This window comes from Myotis nattereri (assembly GCF_964212035.1).
Source record: "Myotis nattereri genome assembly, chromosome: 4".
Lineage (NCBI taxonomy): Eukaryota > Metazoa > Chordata > Mammalia > Chiroptera > Vespertilionidae > Myotis > Myotis nattereri.
In genome coordinates this window covers 90,609,513-90,624,810 of record NC_138079.1, presented here as the reverse complement: position 1 = coordinate 90,624,810, position 15,298 = coordinate 90,609,513, and the positions used below count along the sequence as shown (strand labels likewise).

Below are 15,298 nucleotides of genomic sequence, written 5' to 3'. Positions count from 1 at the left end.
GAGTGAGTCTAGGAATTATCCATTTTATAACTGGAGCATTCTGTGCTTATTCTATTTTCTCCACACATTATAACCTGGAACTAGATTACAAACCTCGGAGAGTCCTGACCACAAAGGGCCCATAACCCCAGTCACCTGCCAGGGCTTGGTGCCAAATTAAAAGGGCCTCCAGAGTGTCAGATCAATTTGTCTCCACCGCCGATTTTCAGAAAGTGTGGGAAGTTGGGGGAACCCAAAATAAAAAGATGACAAAACTGGACTGGTTTATACTCCCTCCCCTTAAACACTCACTTGGAACACTCACATCGGATGCTTGCTTGTAAAGTTTATTGACAACTGTTTGGTCCCAACACACAAAACAGCACTTGAACCACAAAAGTGTTCAAACAAAATAGACAGTTAAGAAAAACATCTCTTCCCCCAAGCCCAATCCAAAACAAACAGTGCAAGATGGGGAAGGGGGTTGTGGTGGTAACTTCTGTCTTTTTTTAAAGATAAATCTAATCCGGTATATCTTTCCACCAAGAAATCAAGAATTTCATTGTCTTAATTCTTATATATCATTTTGTTACATCATTTAATTAAGCCTCTGGATAAAAAAAAATAGATAGTAACTGGACTGGCCATTGCGGAATATATTAGGAACACAATGAACTCGCTGTATTGTCCCATCTTCACACAGCGACTGTTAGTCACACACGTGGCCCAGGCTGACTGGCGACTCCAGCAAATGGTGCCACCACACTCACATGACTGCATACGACGTCAGTCTCTTCTTTGTTGCCCAAAGAAGTTGCTCTTTGAGACCGTTCCTTGTGACTTGTAATAGTACCTCTTATTTTTTTTTAAGTCCACAGTTCTTTACATGAGAGCAAAACTAAAGTCCAAGTGTGCAAACTCAGCCTTATGAAATCTCAGGATAAGGCAACTGATGTTCTCAACACTAACTCTATTCCATTGTTTAAAAGCTTCTTTTAAAAACTGCACATTTGCATTGTACTTCCTGTCCCACTACGTCTGTGGAGGAAAAGCCTCGGCGGGATCTCAGGGTGCCATCACGCTCAGAGGCTTTCCCAGTGTAGTTCCATCTTGACTGGGGCTACGTCTTGAGATCTGGGAATCATTGGCTTCATAGAAAAGATTTGGGGAACAAACATCTATCTTGTAAAAATCTCTCTATAGCCCTTATTTTGTGGCATTTTATTAAAATGCTGGCTATAAAATCAGAGCCCATTTTCTGGCTTTCCAGAAATTACAAAATATAAGCATTTCCCCCAAAGAAACCATCTAACTAGTGGAAGACCTTTTGTCAACAGGTTCTTTCTGCTCTATGAATGAACCCGCCTTTTGCCCAACAAATACAACCCATTGTAAATGTCAGGTTTCTCTAGGAGGGGCGAGAGGCCACCTGTCACCGATGCCTCAGCCACCTCGGGCGAAGGTCATTCAACGGGGCAGTGCTCCCTCACAGGTTGGCTTTTCCCAAATACCAACACCAGATACTACAAAAAACCTGCATGCTTCCAACAGGGAGAAGTAACCGCGTTAAAGTAGACACTATTAAGACACACAAACACATACACATACACACAGAGCTTCCCGACTACCAAAACCAGCTTTAAAAGGACAAAAACCAAGTTAAGTTGATCACCTTGGCCTTTATATGTTTAGATATAACTTCTGTGTGTTCCTGGTGGAAGGAGTGTCCGTACCACCCCAGAGGAAGCACCTCCCCCTCAGCTGGTTTGTACTTTATGCACAGCATACCTGAGGAGGAGGCACTCTCCCAACACTGCCTCTTGACACACAATCATGTGTGGACTTCTAACACCGACTTCAAATTCACGACACCAAGACCCTCTCCTTCTCCTTTACCTAATGCATGTCAAACTGGAACTTAACATAAAAGGGAAGCTTAAATCATCAACTTTCTAGAAGCTCCTAAATGGAACCCCACAGTGGAAACATTTAAAAAATTCTGTGATGAAGCCGCATTTGTCAACTACAGACATAGTTAAATAAAAAACAAGGCACTCTTACAAGTCACATGGAAGCCAGGAACCTTCATATCCAACCTGAAAAGACATTCTTACTTCTGGCCCACCCTCCTTCAGTGTGTGAACACGCAGGCCACTGAACAGGCTTTGTTTCAAGACACATCATGCATATGATTAATACCATCTGAAAATATCAGTAAGCAAAGGCTTAGAGACTATATTATGCTACATGGAGGATGATACCACTGATGGGGCTTACTGGAAGTAAAACTACTTCCTTCTAGCCAAGCTCTTACTGCTTTCTTCTTATGGAACACCATTATATTTCATAATAATTAAGAAAAAGTTGGTAAAATATATTAAGATTTCTTTAACAAATGCCAGGAATTTTGTTTTCAAATCATTGGGGGGGGGGGGGGGTGTAGAAAAACTTTAGCTCCAAGCTGTGCTCAATGGAAAAAAAACGAAACGTACGGAATACAGCTAAGGATGGAGGAGGTGGCTTCTAGGTGTTTTCATTAAAACAGCAAGGGCTGTGTCTTCTGAATCCACTGTGTGTGGAGAATCAGACAGTGTTCCCGTCCTAATTCTATGTTCAGAATGAGTCAAAGCTTGGTTACAGGTGCAAAGGAAAAGTTCGCTGCCAATTTTACTCTATTTTTGGGCTGCTTTTTGGCTGGGCTTTCCACAGGGCCCTTGCTGAGCTGGGACTCTGGGGTGTCCGAGGGGGGGCAGGGAGGCGCCGGGACAGCGTCTGAGACACAAGAGGAGCTGGAGTCGGAGGTCAGCTTTTTGTTATTTACTTGTTCAGTGTTCTCTTCTTGGTTTAAAATCATAACTTCTGTAAACACAGAGAAGCAAACAGATTTAGTTCTAGGACCTGCAAGAAGTACTGGTTTTCAGTTTCTCTGAAAACTGAAAATATTTTCACAAAAAATATTTAAAAAATAACCCCCCAAATGTCACACCATGCCACCATTTACATATCAGCTGTGTGGCCAGTATTATATGTCACAGACAAATATTTATAAACTGCATCTCAGCTATCCCCTGGATTACAAAGTTTTAGAAATCTTCACTTTTGCCTTCAAATCAATGAGCAATGATGTAAAAACATTGTTTTCTACTTTGGCTTCTCTGCCCATTCACTCTGTCAGGGAGTTAAGGACCCAGGAGGGCCCTGGCAGAGGACTGGCCCTGACAGAGGACCTTACTCTGCAGGCCAAAGGGGGGAGGGGGGGGAGTTAGGGGTATGGCACAGAGTCATAACTGCCCTGGAAAATATAGGAAGTCACACCCAGCAGTGCTCCTGAGATGCTGCTGTGCATAGAGCCATGCTGCCTGGAGGAGATGCACTGTTACACTTCAACTCCCACTGCTGTGCAGGGCTCTCACTGAAGGCACGCAGAAGGTGAGAGTGACGGAGGGACGCACAGCCCAGCTCCCTTCTCGGGCTGGCTTTCACTGAGGAGAACAGCAGACAGAACTGCTCACACCATTCAAAGTAGTTTTCTCTCCTGTAACGTGTGATGGCTGCTGCATCTAGTGGTGCACGTATGCTAAAGTCGCCCAGGCTACCACCCCAAGAAAGAGCTTGTGTCAGTCTCCCGCCAGCTCTACTCATGCTCTCCAGGGAACATGCCCTGCTTTTACCACAGGCTCGATCAGAGGCAGAAGCCGAGAGTATGGTTCCCCGGCTCCACTTCCCGGATGAAAGCTCAGTTCTCTCACTGCTCTAGGATGCTGCTAGCGAAGACTAAGGGTGTGAGATGGGCCAGGTGGCCAGGAACGGTCCCTGTGGCCAGGAAAGCAGCTCAGCAGCAGGGTGGAGAAGAGCTGCTCACACAGGGGGGATGACAAGACAAGGAAGTTCCTTGTTTGAGCGGAAGGGCCATCCTCTCAGGTCAGATGATGCAGCAGAAAGACAGGAGGCCTTGGGTTCAAATCCTAACTCTGCCACTTCCTAGCCTGGAGCCAGACTCATCTCCAGTCACCACACAAGCTCTGCCTGCCACCTAAATGTGCTGAGTCTGTCAGCCCCAGTGCAGTGTCAGGCATGCAGGGGGAGCGGGCAGCACGGGCTGGAGCCAGTGCGCAACCCCATCAGCTTCCTCTTCCTTCTCAGACACCGTGCAGGGTCTGCAGTCAGGCAGATGCCCATCCATGCCTTCTCACCCCTCAGAAAGCCCCACACCCCCTGGAGCCATCATGGAGACCCCGCCAGAGGGACGGCATGTTTGGTGATGAGCGTGCCTCCTCTGTAGCCCAGCTGTACCATCCCTCAAGTCGCACCATCACTCCCTTGCTTGCTCCCTAAGCCACCTCAGGCTTGGGAGGAACCCTGACAGGAAAAGAGGGTCCTGAATAATCAGCACAGGTATTTTGTGCCTGAAAAGGTATAGTTTCTCCCACCTCCATCAAACACTTACTACATTGGCGTGCGATTTTATCTCTTAAGCCCACAATACAGTACATCCTACCAGAAGGTTCTTGAGGGTGTTCCTCAAACTGAATGAGATCAGCAGACTGAAGGATGACAGGATCTGGCCTCAGCTGAGGGGACGGCAGGCAGGAGGGCACGGGCGCGCACAGTAGGTCCACGGGGGAGGCACTGGTCAGGCGGAGAAGCTCCTGCTCCGTCGGACTGGGCCCTGGACAGGAGAGGTAGGTATGGCTCATCAGGACAGTCCACACAAGTCTGCCCGAGGCTTTGTTTCAAAGCCTTAAACAGGAAAAGTGGCAGGAAGTACTCAATAACTCAAGGTTTTAAAAAAGGCCATTAACAGAAAGATCTGGGTGTGTCTTTGGTAAGTGAAGAGCCACAAGCCAAGATCTCCCCCGAGACCCCATCTGAGAAAAAGGGCCCCACAGTAAGCTCCCAGAGGAGGGAAATAAAAACCCAGAAGGGGTGTATAGTAGTTAAAGGAGCAAAGCTCAGCATTTACAAGACTTGGGTCCAAGTACTGTCACTTCCTAGCTGAGTGATTTTGGGTAAGCTACTTCACCTCCGGGAATTTTGGTACGTAGGTAACAACTGCTGAAGGTTGTGACAGCTGGGAGAGATGGGTTACATTAAGGTGCTTTATAAAATGTAAAGTGTTACACAACTGAGTAATAAACACAGAACACAGTAACACTTATGACTGTCAGAGTCCAATGAAGACAAAATTCTCATACATAACAATGGATTCAAAAGTCTTTCAATAAAGTTAAAATTCAATTCAAGCGAGCTGATTTACATCTACAGAGATAGTTCCACGTAAAATCTAAGTGACTCAATGTTGTTCTGAGTAACATGAATGAATTACCATCAGTCTTTCCCAGGGATGTCCTACGACGAAGACTCTCCCTGACCCAACTTGAGACTCCTCTTAGCCCTCTCCTCTGCTATACCCTGACCTTGGCCTTCCATGTCTGTCCTGTCCTTGCTGTGTCTCAGCAAAAATCCTGGGAAGTCAGTTTACCGAGAATCCCCGAGCCATGCAATCTGATCAAGTTCCTCACCCTCCACCAGCACCCACTCCACACTGCCATGTCTAAGTCCTTGGCCTGCCTTTAGCAAGGATCCTCTTAGGTCTGTTAGGCTAGAATCCCCCTACCCATCATGTCTCCCCTTGGTGATTTTCCATCCACCGATGCCCTTGACTACAAACCCCACTTGTCCTTGTTGTACTCAGAGTTGAGCCTGATCTTGCAGCAGAGCTGACCCTACTGCAATGGTGAAATACTGTTTTAAAAAGAGTGTCAGAATAATTTTTTCCTTTAACACCTGAATTGGGTTGACATGTTAACATTTGGAGGGGGAGCGGGGTGCTAGCATCCCTTAAGAACATTAACCAGTGAACCATAAAATACTATCAAATGTAGGCCGTTTTTTTTCTCTGTTATTAACCAAATACTTTGAAAAATGTGTGGCTACTTAACTAATTCATGAAAATGGCACACTGAGTCCCTCCCACCCCATCCCCACTCCAAGCCATTTCTGCTAGAATTCACCAGCTTTGCCTTGTCTGTCCTTTCTTACCATCACCACCTGCTCCAAGTTTGAGTTCCATGGCTGTGCAAGACTTGGGCACCTCCAGGATACGCTCAGTAGCCGAGGGCCAGTTTGAATTCAAATGACCTAGAGGACAAAGAGCACCTGTCAGAGGGAGAAGTCAGTGAGAGAACCGGGATTTCTGCAGGGGCAGGGATGGGCGCTTACTTACTTTTCATGTCATTTTTTAACACTACAATTCTCTTATGACCATGTCCTTTTATCCAGACCACCTGCACACAAGACATACTCCTGGTTAAGCAATGGAAAAGGAGGAGAGATAAACCCTAAACTTCAGGAAGAATGTGACCTGTGTCTGCCTTAAACATACTAGAATTTAAAACTGAGTTAATGCCAGGAAAAAAATTTTCTATACTCTTTTAAAGCAATAGAGGCTGGCAAAAACATGTCCCTTATAAAAAGCTATGCAGTCTAAAAATTGTGAGACTCAGCTTTAAAAATATTCCTTATGGCTTTTAAAAAGATCATCTTCTAAACACCAGTTCTGGTCTATAAATGAAGATCGTTCTCACATGAGAGCCCTTACTATTTTTTCCAGAAACTAAACACATCCAGAAGAATTCATGGAGATTTCCCAGATCCCTCAAACTAAACTCATTATCCTAATCCTAAACAAAGCCCTCCACCTAATGCTGCTGCTGCTCTCTGCCTCTTCGGCCCAGCCCTGGGCTCCTGGAGCGCTCCCACAGGCAGCTGTCATCACAGCCCTGACCTCAGCTCCCACGTGTCCCTAACTACGTGCTCTTATTATTTTCACTCAGGCTCAATCCCTTCACAACTCGCACCCTGACCTGGGCAATGGCCAGAGTCCTGGCCACGCTCCCTGTTCCCTCCTGTTTCTCTCAACTGTACTATGCACAGCGGTGACTGTGCTATTTTTCACATGCAAACCTGAAGGTCTCTCCTTGCTCCTGAGTGCTGCTTCTTATCCAGAGGAGCAAGGCCCCCATAACAGAGCTCGTACTTCACTGTCAGAAATCTGCTTACGCATCCCCTCTACCTAGACTGCCCTCTCCCTTCTTTGCCACGTGGTCAACACATCCTTCGCAACTTGGCTCTGGTGTCCGCCGGGCCTGCCCATGGCCCTCTACCGTGTGCCCACTGGTGGCTGCACTGATAGGGACTTATCACCTGCTGGGGTGTCCTGACTCTCCAAGACCTGACACCTTCTTGAGGGCAGGGTCTAGGACTTCCTCATCGGGCGTATGGGAATTTAATAAAGCTTTACAGAATGAAGGAGAAACACTAAAAGCATTCATCTTATACAAACTATGTTATGCAAGGATCTGTCCAAAACACCTGACATTTCCTTATTCCGCTCAGGAAAGTAAGGATGTGGCTCTCTAGGAAGACTCTCCAAGAAGCTCAGAAAACACCCACCTGTGGGATTGCTCCCAAGAGCTCCTCTACGCTACTGAAGCCATAAGCCTTGGGTTGCACTGTTTCTCCGACATACTTGGAATAGGCCACGGAAAACTCATGAAGGAAAAGCTGCTGGTAGTGGTAAGTACGAAGTAAAGACCGCACATTCTTGGCAAACAAATACAGACTTGTGAGCTTCACACACTCCTCTGTCTTATCATTAGTGAAAACCTGGTCCAAGAGAAAGACGCAGCATTAGACACTCTCAGAGAGGCTGCCCCCATCCCCAGAAGTGAGGGCCTCCAGCTGAGAGTGACAAGGTGTCAAGTCAACCTAAAAATGGAGCCAAAGAGGAGGAGGGATTTATTCAAGGATCTCCTCCCAGAGAAAGCTGGAGCCTTGAGCAAACCCGAGGTCTATTTGCAAGTCCAAAAGGGCAGGGGTCTGGAGAAGCAGTGTGTCAGAAAGGAAGGAAAGTGGCAAACCTGGGGTCTCAAACAAAAAGGTTGGCATGAAGGTGGAAGGCAACCCCTTAGGCAGAGAGAGCTGTACCAGGCCTGGGGGCTGAGGCCACTAAAGCTCATCTCCCAAAGTGGTGTTCCAAAGAACTCGGTGATGCAGGACGAGGATGTCAGCATTCTTCTAAAAAACAAAACCAACAAGGGAAAAATGGCCCAAAGCTCTTCTGTTTTCAAGTAAATTAAGCAAATTTCTTTACCATAAACCTTTTCAGAATCTTCAATGTGCACTGAGATTCTGCAGGAGAAGGGACATTTGCCAACCTCAGCTGGCCATGGAAAGCCTTTTGTCTTGAACATCCATTTACATTGCCCAGGACTGGTGTTCACGTAACAGGTGATTAACAAGAGTTCAGAAAATGCTGAATTTGATTTTGTGACAGAAAGGCTGAGCTAGACAGTAGCTAAAGTGGTAGTTTTTATTCAGGAACTACCGCCTCAGGGGAAGAGAAACAGCCTTAGTAGAACGGACTCACTTCTGAATACAGTTGACCCTTAAACAACACAGGTTTGAACTGCACGGGTTTACTTACACGCAAATTTTTTTCACTGAATACCTGTACTGTTTTTGATCTGTGGTTGGGAGTCCACTAAAGCAGAGGGCCAAGTGGATGCACTGATCTATGCCACTTTATACAGGAGACAGCTGTGGATTTGGGAATCCGAGGGGGTCTGGGAACCAACCCCGTGGATACCGAGGGACAATGGACGTCTTTGGGGAGTCAAACATTATACGTGATGTTCGACTGCGTGGGGGGGGGGTGCCCCAGTTCTCCATGTTGTTTAAGGGTCAACTATCTAACAAAGAAAAATGGGGATTTATAGCCTAGGGAGGAGGGAGGCTGTTGGTGGATGGAAAATTCCTAACTGACATCCGAGGTTAAGGTCTAGTCTAAAACAGCGGTCACCAACCGCTGGTAGTCCGTGCGGTCCGAAAGGTTGGTGACCGCTGGTCTAGAAGGCTGCTCAGGGGAGCCTGAAGGAAGTTTGGCCAAGGAGAAATTTTCTGTCAATACCTTTTAGTTATTTAATTATTGATCACATGGTTATATGAGAACAATGGTATGTTACTTTTGGATTTTATTGGTTAATATCCTATTTAGACTCACTTTCTTTTGTGTGACCATATTAGGCTTTTGGTATTCAAGTTTGGTATTTTGGCGTCATAAAATGAAATTGGGAGCTTTGCAACAAGTAGCCTAGAATACTTTTTAAGAAGTTCATTCTTTAAGGGTTAGTTAAAACCCAATTGTTAACCTATCTGATCCTGGTGCCTTTTTCAGTGGCAAAATTTCAATGACATTTAAAGCCTCTTTTGTGGCAAATAGTCTGATTTTTAACTTCCAGTCAATTTTGATAAATTTTTCTAGGACCTTATTCTCTAACAATTCTTCTAATCTTGGAAGTGCCATCCTTGAAAGGGTGCCTTGGGTGACCAGCCAGTCAATCTCCTTTTCTGACCTGTATCTGACTGGTAAGTCACCGAAGTCACCATGTAATCGCTCTAATTCAGTGAGAGGTACAGTAGTAAAATCCAGCCTAATGCAGGACAAAAGTTCCCCAGTTCAAGAATCAGGAGGCCAGGGCTTTTGACCTGGCTTGACATTCATTTGGGCAGGTTGTCTCTGTTTGTTCAACTATAAAATGACCACTTGGTCCCTTTCAGCTCTAAACCCTCTAATCTAGACTACTAGGTAATCCAGAAATATCCAACTGAACAGTTTCATTACAATGGCGCTAAAAAACCATTAGCACTCATACCTCAACTAAGTAAGGCAGACTTTTCAGAAGTTCGGTCAGGGTCATGAACCCATATTCGAGAGGGTTGAGAAGAGTGCTGTGGGTAGCTTCATAATGTCTCTTGAGCTCATCAACAGAAAGAAAGGTGGCTCCTTCCCAGGACATCAACAATACCAGCAGCTGGGCAGTGAGAGAGCGCAGGGACTTGCGGTTGACCAGCTGGATCTGTTTGCCAGATTCCGTATCAGTAACCTGGGGAAAACAAGAATTTAAACTTATCCAAACTCAGCTAGTTTCATTTCGCTAATGGGACCCATAAGGAAAAGTCTCTAAATCGTTCTCTTAAATTGAAGTAAAGACTGGGTTTGTTTTCAGCTTCTTTAGGACACTAGACCAACCCTTCTAGTGAAATTATTCTCTCCCTTCCTCCTTGTCCATAACCAGAAACTTCCATCAATATCACCCCCTCTTAGGACATTCTTTCCACTGCCCCCTAAGGGAAGGGGACAAGACTGGCCAGCTGGCATCCACTGGTCCAGCTTGTGAATTAAGGGTTGCTGTGCTGGGGTGGAGGTGGTTAGACTGCAGGCGACACTCCACAGTGCTGCTCTGCAGACACCACTCACCCCACATATGTGTCCCAGGGGCTAGACTGGGAGGTGATAGAAGGCTTATTCGGACTACCAGGTCCACTCTAACTAAAAGGTCAGCTGCATTATTCTCGTCCATTGTTACTTGCCAAAAAGTTGGTATTTTCAGGACTGATTACATGTCTAGGTCTCCATTCTTTCAGATTCTCAAGAAGGTAAAGGATTTCAGTTTTTAAGCACATTGGAGGGAAACCTTGCAAAAAAGACACAAGTTACCATATGGGGACCAAGAAACATGTGAAGAAATAAGCATTTAGTGACTGAGACCCACAGGTCCTGGGAAGGGGTGAACAAATCTGTGAATTGAGTCTTCAATGAAATTAAAATAGGCAGAGCTTCAGTATACACACTGCTTAGGCATTGGCAGGCAAACCAATATTTACTACTACAGCTGTTTTCCCATTTTTTTCTGACTTTCCAGGTGATTTTTAGAGCGGAAGGGAGGGGAGGAGAGAGAAACATCAATGTGAGAGACACACAAGCCCCAACTGGGGCTGGGGATGGAACCCCAAACCTAGGCATGTACCCTTAACCAGGAATCAAACATGCGACCCTTCATTGTGTGGGCCGACCCTCTAACCACTGAAACACACCCGCCAGGGCCTAGCTGGGGTTTGGATCCTCAGAGGCAGAGAGAGGTGGGTGGCACTTGATGAGACGTCCCAATACCAGTGTGTCTATGCTTCTGATGTTCACCTAGAGCCAAGGCAGGAGCTGGTAGATGGATGCCCCACTCCATTTATCAAGATTATGGATTTGAGATTTACACTACACATTTCCTCTGCAGGTGTGAGGTTTAATCAATCATATTATATGACCAGGGCAGTCCAAGTCATATCTTAGATGCCCAGACCATTACTACTACTCCAGCCTTTCAAGGGAAAAAACAAACCTGCTCCTTTAATGCTACTTAGATACATCCCTTGACTTGCAGCCCTGGCTACACATTAGAATCACACAGGCAGCTTATAAAAAATGCTAAGAGCACACTCGGGCTAATTACATAAGAATCTCAAAGGCAGCGGTGAAATCCGGTCATTGGCATTTCCCAGAAGCTCCCCAGGGAATCGAGTGGAGCTAGGGTAGCCTTTCCCATCTGTCCCCGCCTCCACAGCCTAGCTTCCCAGTCATTCAACTTTATTCGTCAAAGTCTGGTCACCATTGCTGTTGTCCTGGGTGACTGAGCATTCCGGGAGCCTGTTCCACACCATGGCCTTTCAGTGCCTCTAATTTCTCATCTCCAATGACATCCTTCTACTTGATTTTACTCCAGACACCCATCCCCAGGGTCACACTTGGGATACTGTCAGTGCCCACTTCCAAAGTAAGTCATTCAAACCTCCCATGCATCCTACATGCAAATGGGAGCCTAGAGCAGATGCTGGGTGGGAGAAGACAAAGAGATTCTCATCCTTCTGCAACTTCCCCAGCAATGACTCCTGTTTTCGCCCCTTTCATCCATCTTGGCACTGATGGGCCGCTAATCAGCAGTCATGTCAATACTCTAAACTCCTCTGTCCATGCCTTTTTGTTGTACCCATCTGGCAAAGTCTCACCTTGAGCCCAACTATCTGCTATCCTGGAGCTGCACTGAGCAGCCCAGCCACAATTTTTACAGACTTCCAGAGAGTTCTCCATACTCCCAGCACCCCTGCTTGATTTCCTGGTCACTCTTCCACTTACCGCCATGACAATTCCAGACCTTCTCCATGCTCTCCTCTATCTAAGCAGTTGCTCTCACCTCCTACCTGACAGGAAAATAGCTCTTGGAAGATAACCCCCTTCTTTTCCTGGTGACAAACATCAAGTTTACCTATATCTGCATCCACCCTACCTTGCTTTCCTCTTATCAAAATAAAAATGTATCTTCACCGTCTCTCCTTCCACTGAATGACAGCTCTCACAACTCCTGCCTCCTCACCCATCACCCTTTCTCGCCTTTGTCTATTTCTCTTCTCTCTCAAGTAGACGCTCTCAGTAGCTCTCGAACATGCTCACTTAGCTAGGTCCGTGGGTCACATTAGCCCGTGTCACTTGCCCTCTCAGTAGCATGCGACGCCACAGGCCATTCCTTCTCCTTGGCCTTCAACGTTCCCCACTCCTAGTGCTCTTCCCACTCTCCCGCAGCTACGTCTGTCTTCAGGGCAGGTTTTCCCTCCTCTACCCGAGTGCATAAACAGACTCCGTCCAGGCCGGTGACTGGGGCTGCCCCCACCTGGTGTGTTTTCCTTTCCATTTCTTCCTCCCTATAGTGAGTTTCCTCGGTTCTGGGGTGGATGCAGCATGAAAACTAGGGCAGGAGGCTCAGCTCAGTGCAGGGCAGGGAAGAGGAGGAAGGTACTCTCTCCAACCCAGCGTTACCAACAACAAAGGCAATTCTCAGGTAGCTTGCTCCTACACCTATTCCTTAAGTGAGTCAGAATTTGGAAGGAGAAGAGATTTGTGATTACAGTCTCCCGCAAACAGAGATGAAGATCTGTTTAGACTGATCCAATTTCAGGCCAGCGGTGCTGAGACTGACACCACTGGGAATAAACACCCGACAATAAAACAGTGACCTCATCAGTTCAAGACATCACTTTGACAAGACAACTTATAAACACACAAAGCAAGTCCAAAACTAAACTGCCAAACCTAAGTCCCCTTCTATTACCTCACAAGGTATTAATGACATACAAAGCAAGCTGTGAAGCACTAAGTAGTGCAACGTGTGCCTACAGAAATGCTGACGCACAGGTGAATGCCCCAAGTGTTATCCCATGAAAAAATCCGTTACCTTCACAACATGGCAGAGCTTCTGCGTTAAAGCTGAAACTGAGCTGACATCATAGTCTTGGAGACGAAACGTGTAACCAAAAGTCTTAGCGTATTCTGTGAGCAGATCTGACATCATAAGGCAGTTATCTTTTTGGGACCGAAGGAGTTTAACAAACTGGGCAGCTAGAGCTTTGAATCGTTCTACCTCTGTCAAAGCGAGGATTTTTTCTTCTCCACATTCCAAAACCTTGGAAAACACACAGGAGGAGGAAAGGAACACCAAAAAAGTTACGATTATTCATGGAATTAAATAGCCTGAAAATGTGTTAATAACTAAAAAGCACTTTGGTGTTCTATAATAAATATAGTTTTAGTTTTGTAAGATTAAAAAGTTCTGGAACTTGGTTGCACAACAATGTAAATATATTTAATACTAAAGGTCCAGTGCACGAAATGTGTGCACTGGGTGTGTGTCCCTCAGCCTGGCCTGCACCCTCTCACAGTCCCAGAGCCCTCGAGCCCTCAAGCCTTCGGGGGATGTCTGACTGATGGCTAAGCCGGCAGTCAGACATCCTTAGCGCCACCGCCACCGCTGTTGCACTCGCCAGCAGTGACCCCAGCTTCTGGCTGAGTGGCATCAGAGGGTAGACCCTGCATTGAGCATCTGCCCCCTGGTGGTCAGTGTGCGTCATAGCGACTGGTTGTTCTGCCGTTCGGTCGATTTGCATATTAGCCTTTTATTATACAGGATAACTCAACTGTACACTTAAAAATAGTTAAGTAGGTATAGGTAACGTGTATCTTTACCACAAAATTTTTTAACACATTGTATGCGGGAAACGTATTTATACGTTTTACGTTGACTGGTAGTAAGTAGAGCGCGGGACACGTATTAATACGCTTTTTATAGACTAGCAGTAGAATGTGGGTAACGTATAAATACGTAAACTAAAGTTATCGTAATTTTACTGAACTTTGCCATTTGCACAAAAAATTAGCAAAAATGGCCCAAGCCACGTGCCACCTGTTAGCGCACGATAAAAACTACCCGCAAACAATGTGTTAAAATGTAAGAAGCACTTTGAGGGTCGAAAATGGTAATATTAATAAAAGTCAAAAAAAGTCTGGTTTAAGTTACCAATGACTTACCAGCTAAGCATTTGTATTGCTTTATGTACTCATCCCCATAAGAGATTGGAAAAGTATGGAGCTAATGAAAGTATATTCAGCCCTGGCTGGTTTGGCTCAGTGGATAGAGCGTCGGCCTGCGGACTGAAGGGTCCCGGGTTCGATTCCGGTCAGGGGCGCATGCCCGGGTTGCGGGCTCGATCCCTAGTGGGGGGTGTGCAGGAGGCAGCTGATCGGTGATTCTCTCTCATCACTGATGTTTCTATCTCTCTCTGTCCCTCTCCCTTCCTCTCTGAAATCAATAAAAAAATATATAAAAAAAAATAAAATTAAATTAAAAAAAAAAAAGAAAGTATATTCAACTTAAAAATTTAAAGTATTTAATCCTTTTTTCACTAAGCCTAACCCTTTTTGCAATAATTACCCTAACACCAGTTTGAGAAATAATTTACTTCTATATTGAAGGAAAAACCACAAACTAAATACTAATGAGCCAAAAATATAGCTTCTCTGATAGAAATATTTCAAGTTTTGATTCTATTCTATAACTCCCTATTTCTCTGGGGGAGGTGGGGAAGAACTTCTTCACTTACTTGTAGAATATTGGGTATGGCTTCAAAAAGTTCAAGTAGTTTGGTAAACCCATAATATGCGAGTTTGCACTGCCGGCCAAAGTGGTGATGGTAAGAGGGGATGAACTTATTAAAGGGCATCCGGAAATGGGGCTGGTGCCTCAGCAAATCAACCACATCCTGGGAGAACTGTTTTGTCCTTTCTATTTCATCCTGGGTACGTTCTTTAAAACAAACAAACACAAGTCACAACCTTCTTCTACCCATTTGTGCTTAATATTATTAATCCTATGCACAGATTACATTTATCTTTGCCTTCTAAACACACACAACCTAAAATAGACACTCCTCTCTCTTTGCAGATGGTTTTTAAACTCATTCAAGCACAAAACACCAGGAAGTCAGGCTATTATGTGTACAATGAAATACACATACACACAGATACACATCCATGTAGCTTCATCTTATAAACTAGAAATAATTTCTCTAGCCACCCACCCGTCTCCCACCCTGACCC

General features: G+C 45.5%; 1 protein-coding gene across 1 annotated transcript in view; it reads right to left on the bottom strand.

Annotated features, from left to right (window-relative positions):
• Nucleotides 1-305: 305 nt before the first annotated feature.
• The window catches only part of MARF1 (meiosis regulator and mRNA stability factor 1), a 42,838-nt gene continuing 27,845 nt past the window's right edge, over nt 306-15,298 (bottom strand). Inside the window, exons 20-27 of the mRNA XM_081088932.1 lie at nt 14,803-15,005; nt 13,101-13,328; nt 9,696-9,926; nt 7,435-7,647; nt 6,206-6,266; nt 6,022-6,120; nt 4,478-4,648; nt 306-2,838 (exon numbers count right to left, since the gene is read on the bottom strand). Of these exons, the coding sequence (XP_080945058.1) occupies nt 2,603-2,838; nt 4,478-4,648; nt 6,022-6,120; nt 6,206-6,266; nt 7,435-7,647; nt 9,696-9,926; nt 13,101-13,328; nt 14,803-15,005 (1,442 nt within the window). The 3' untranslated portion in view covers nt 306-2,602. The remainder of the gene's footprint in view (nt 2,839-4,477; nt 4,649-6,021; nt 6,121-6,205; nt 6,267-7,434; nt 7,648-9,695; nt 9,927-13,100; nt 13,329-14,802; nt 15,006-15,298) is intronic.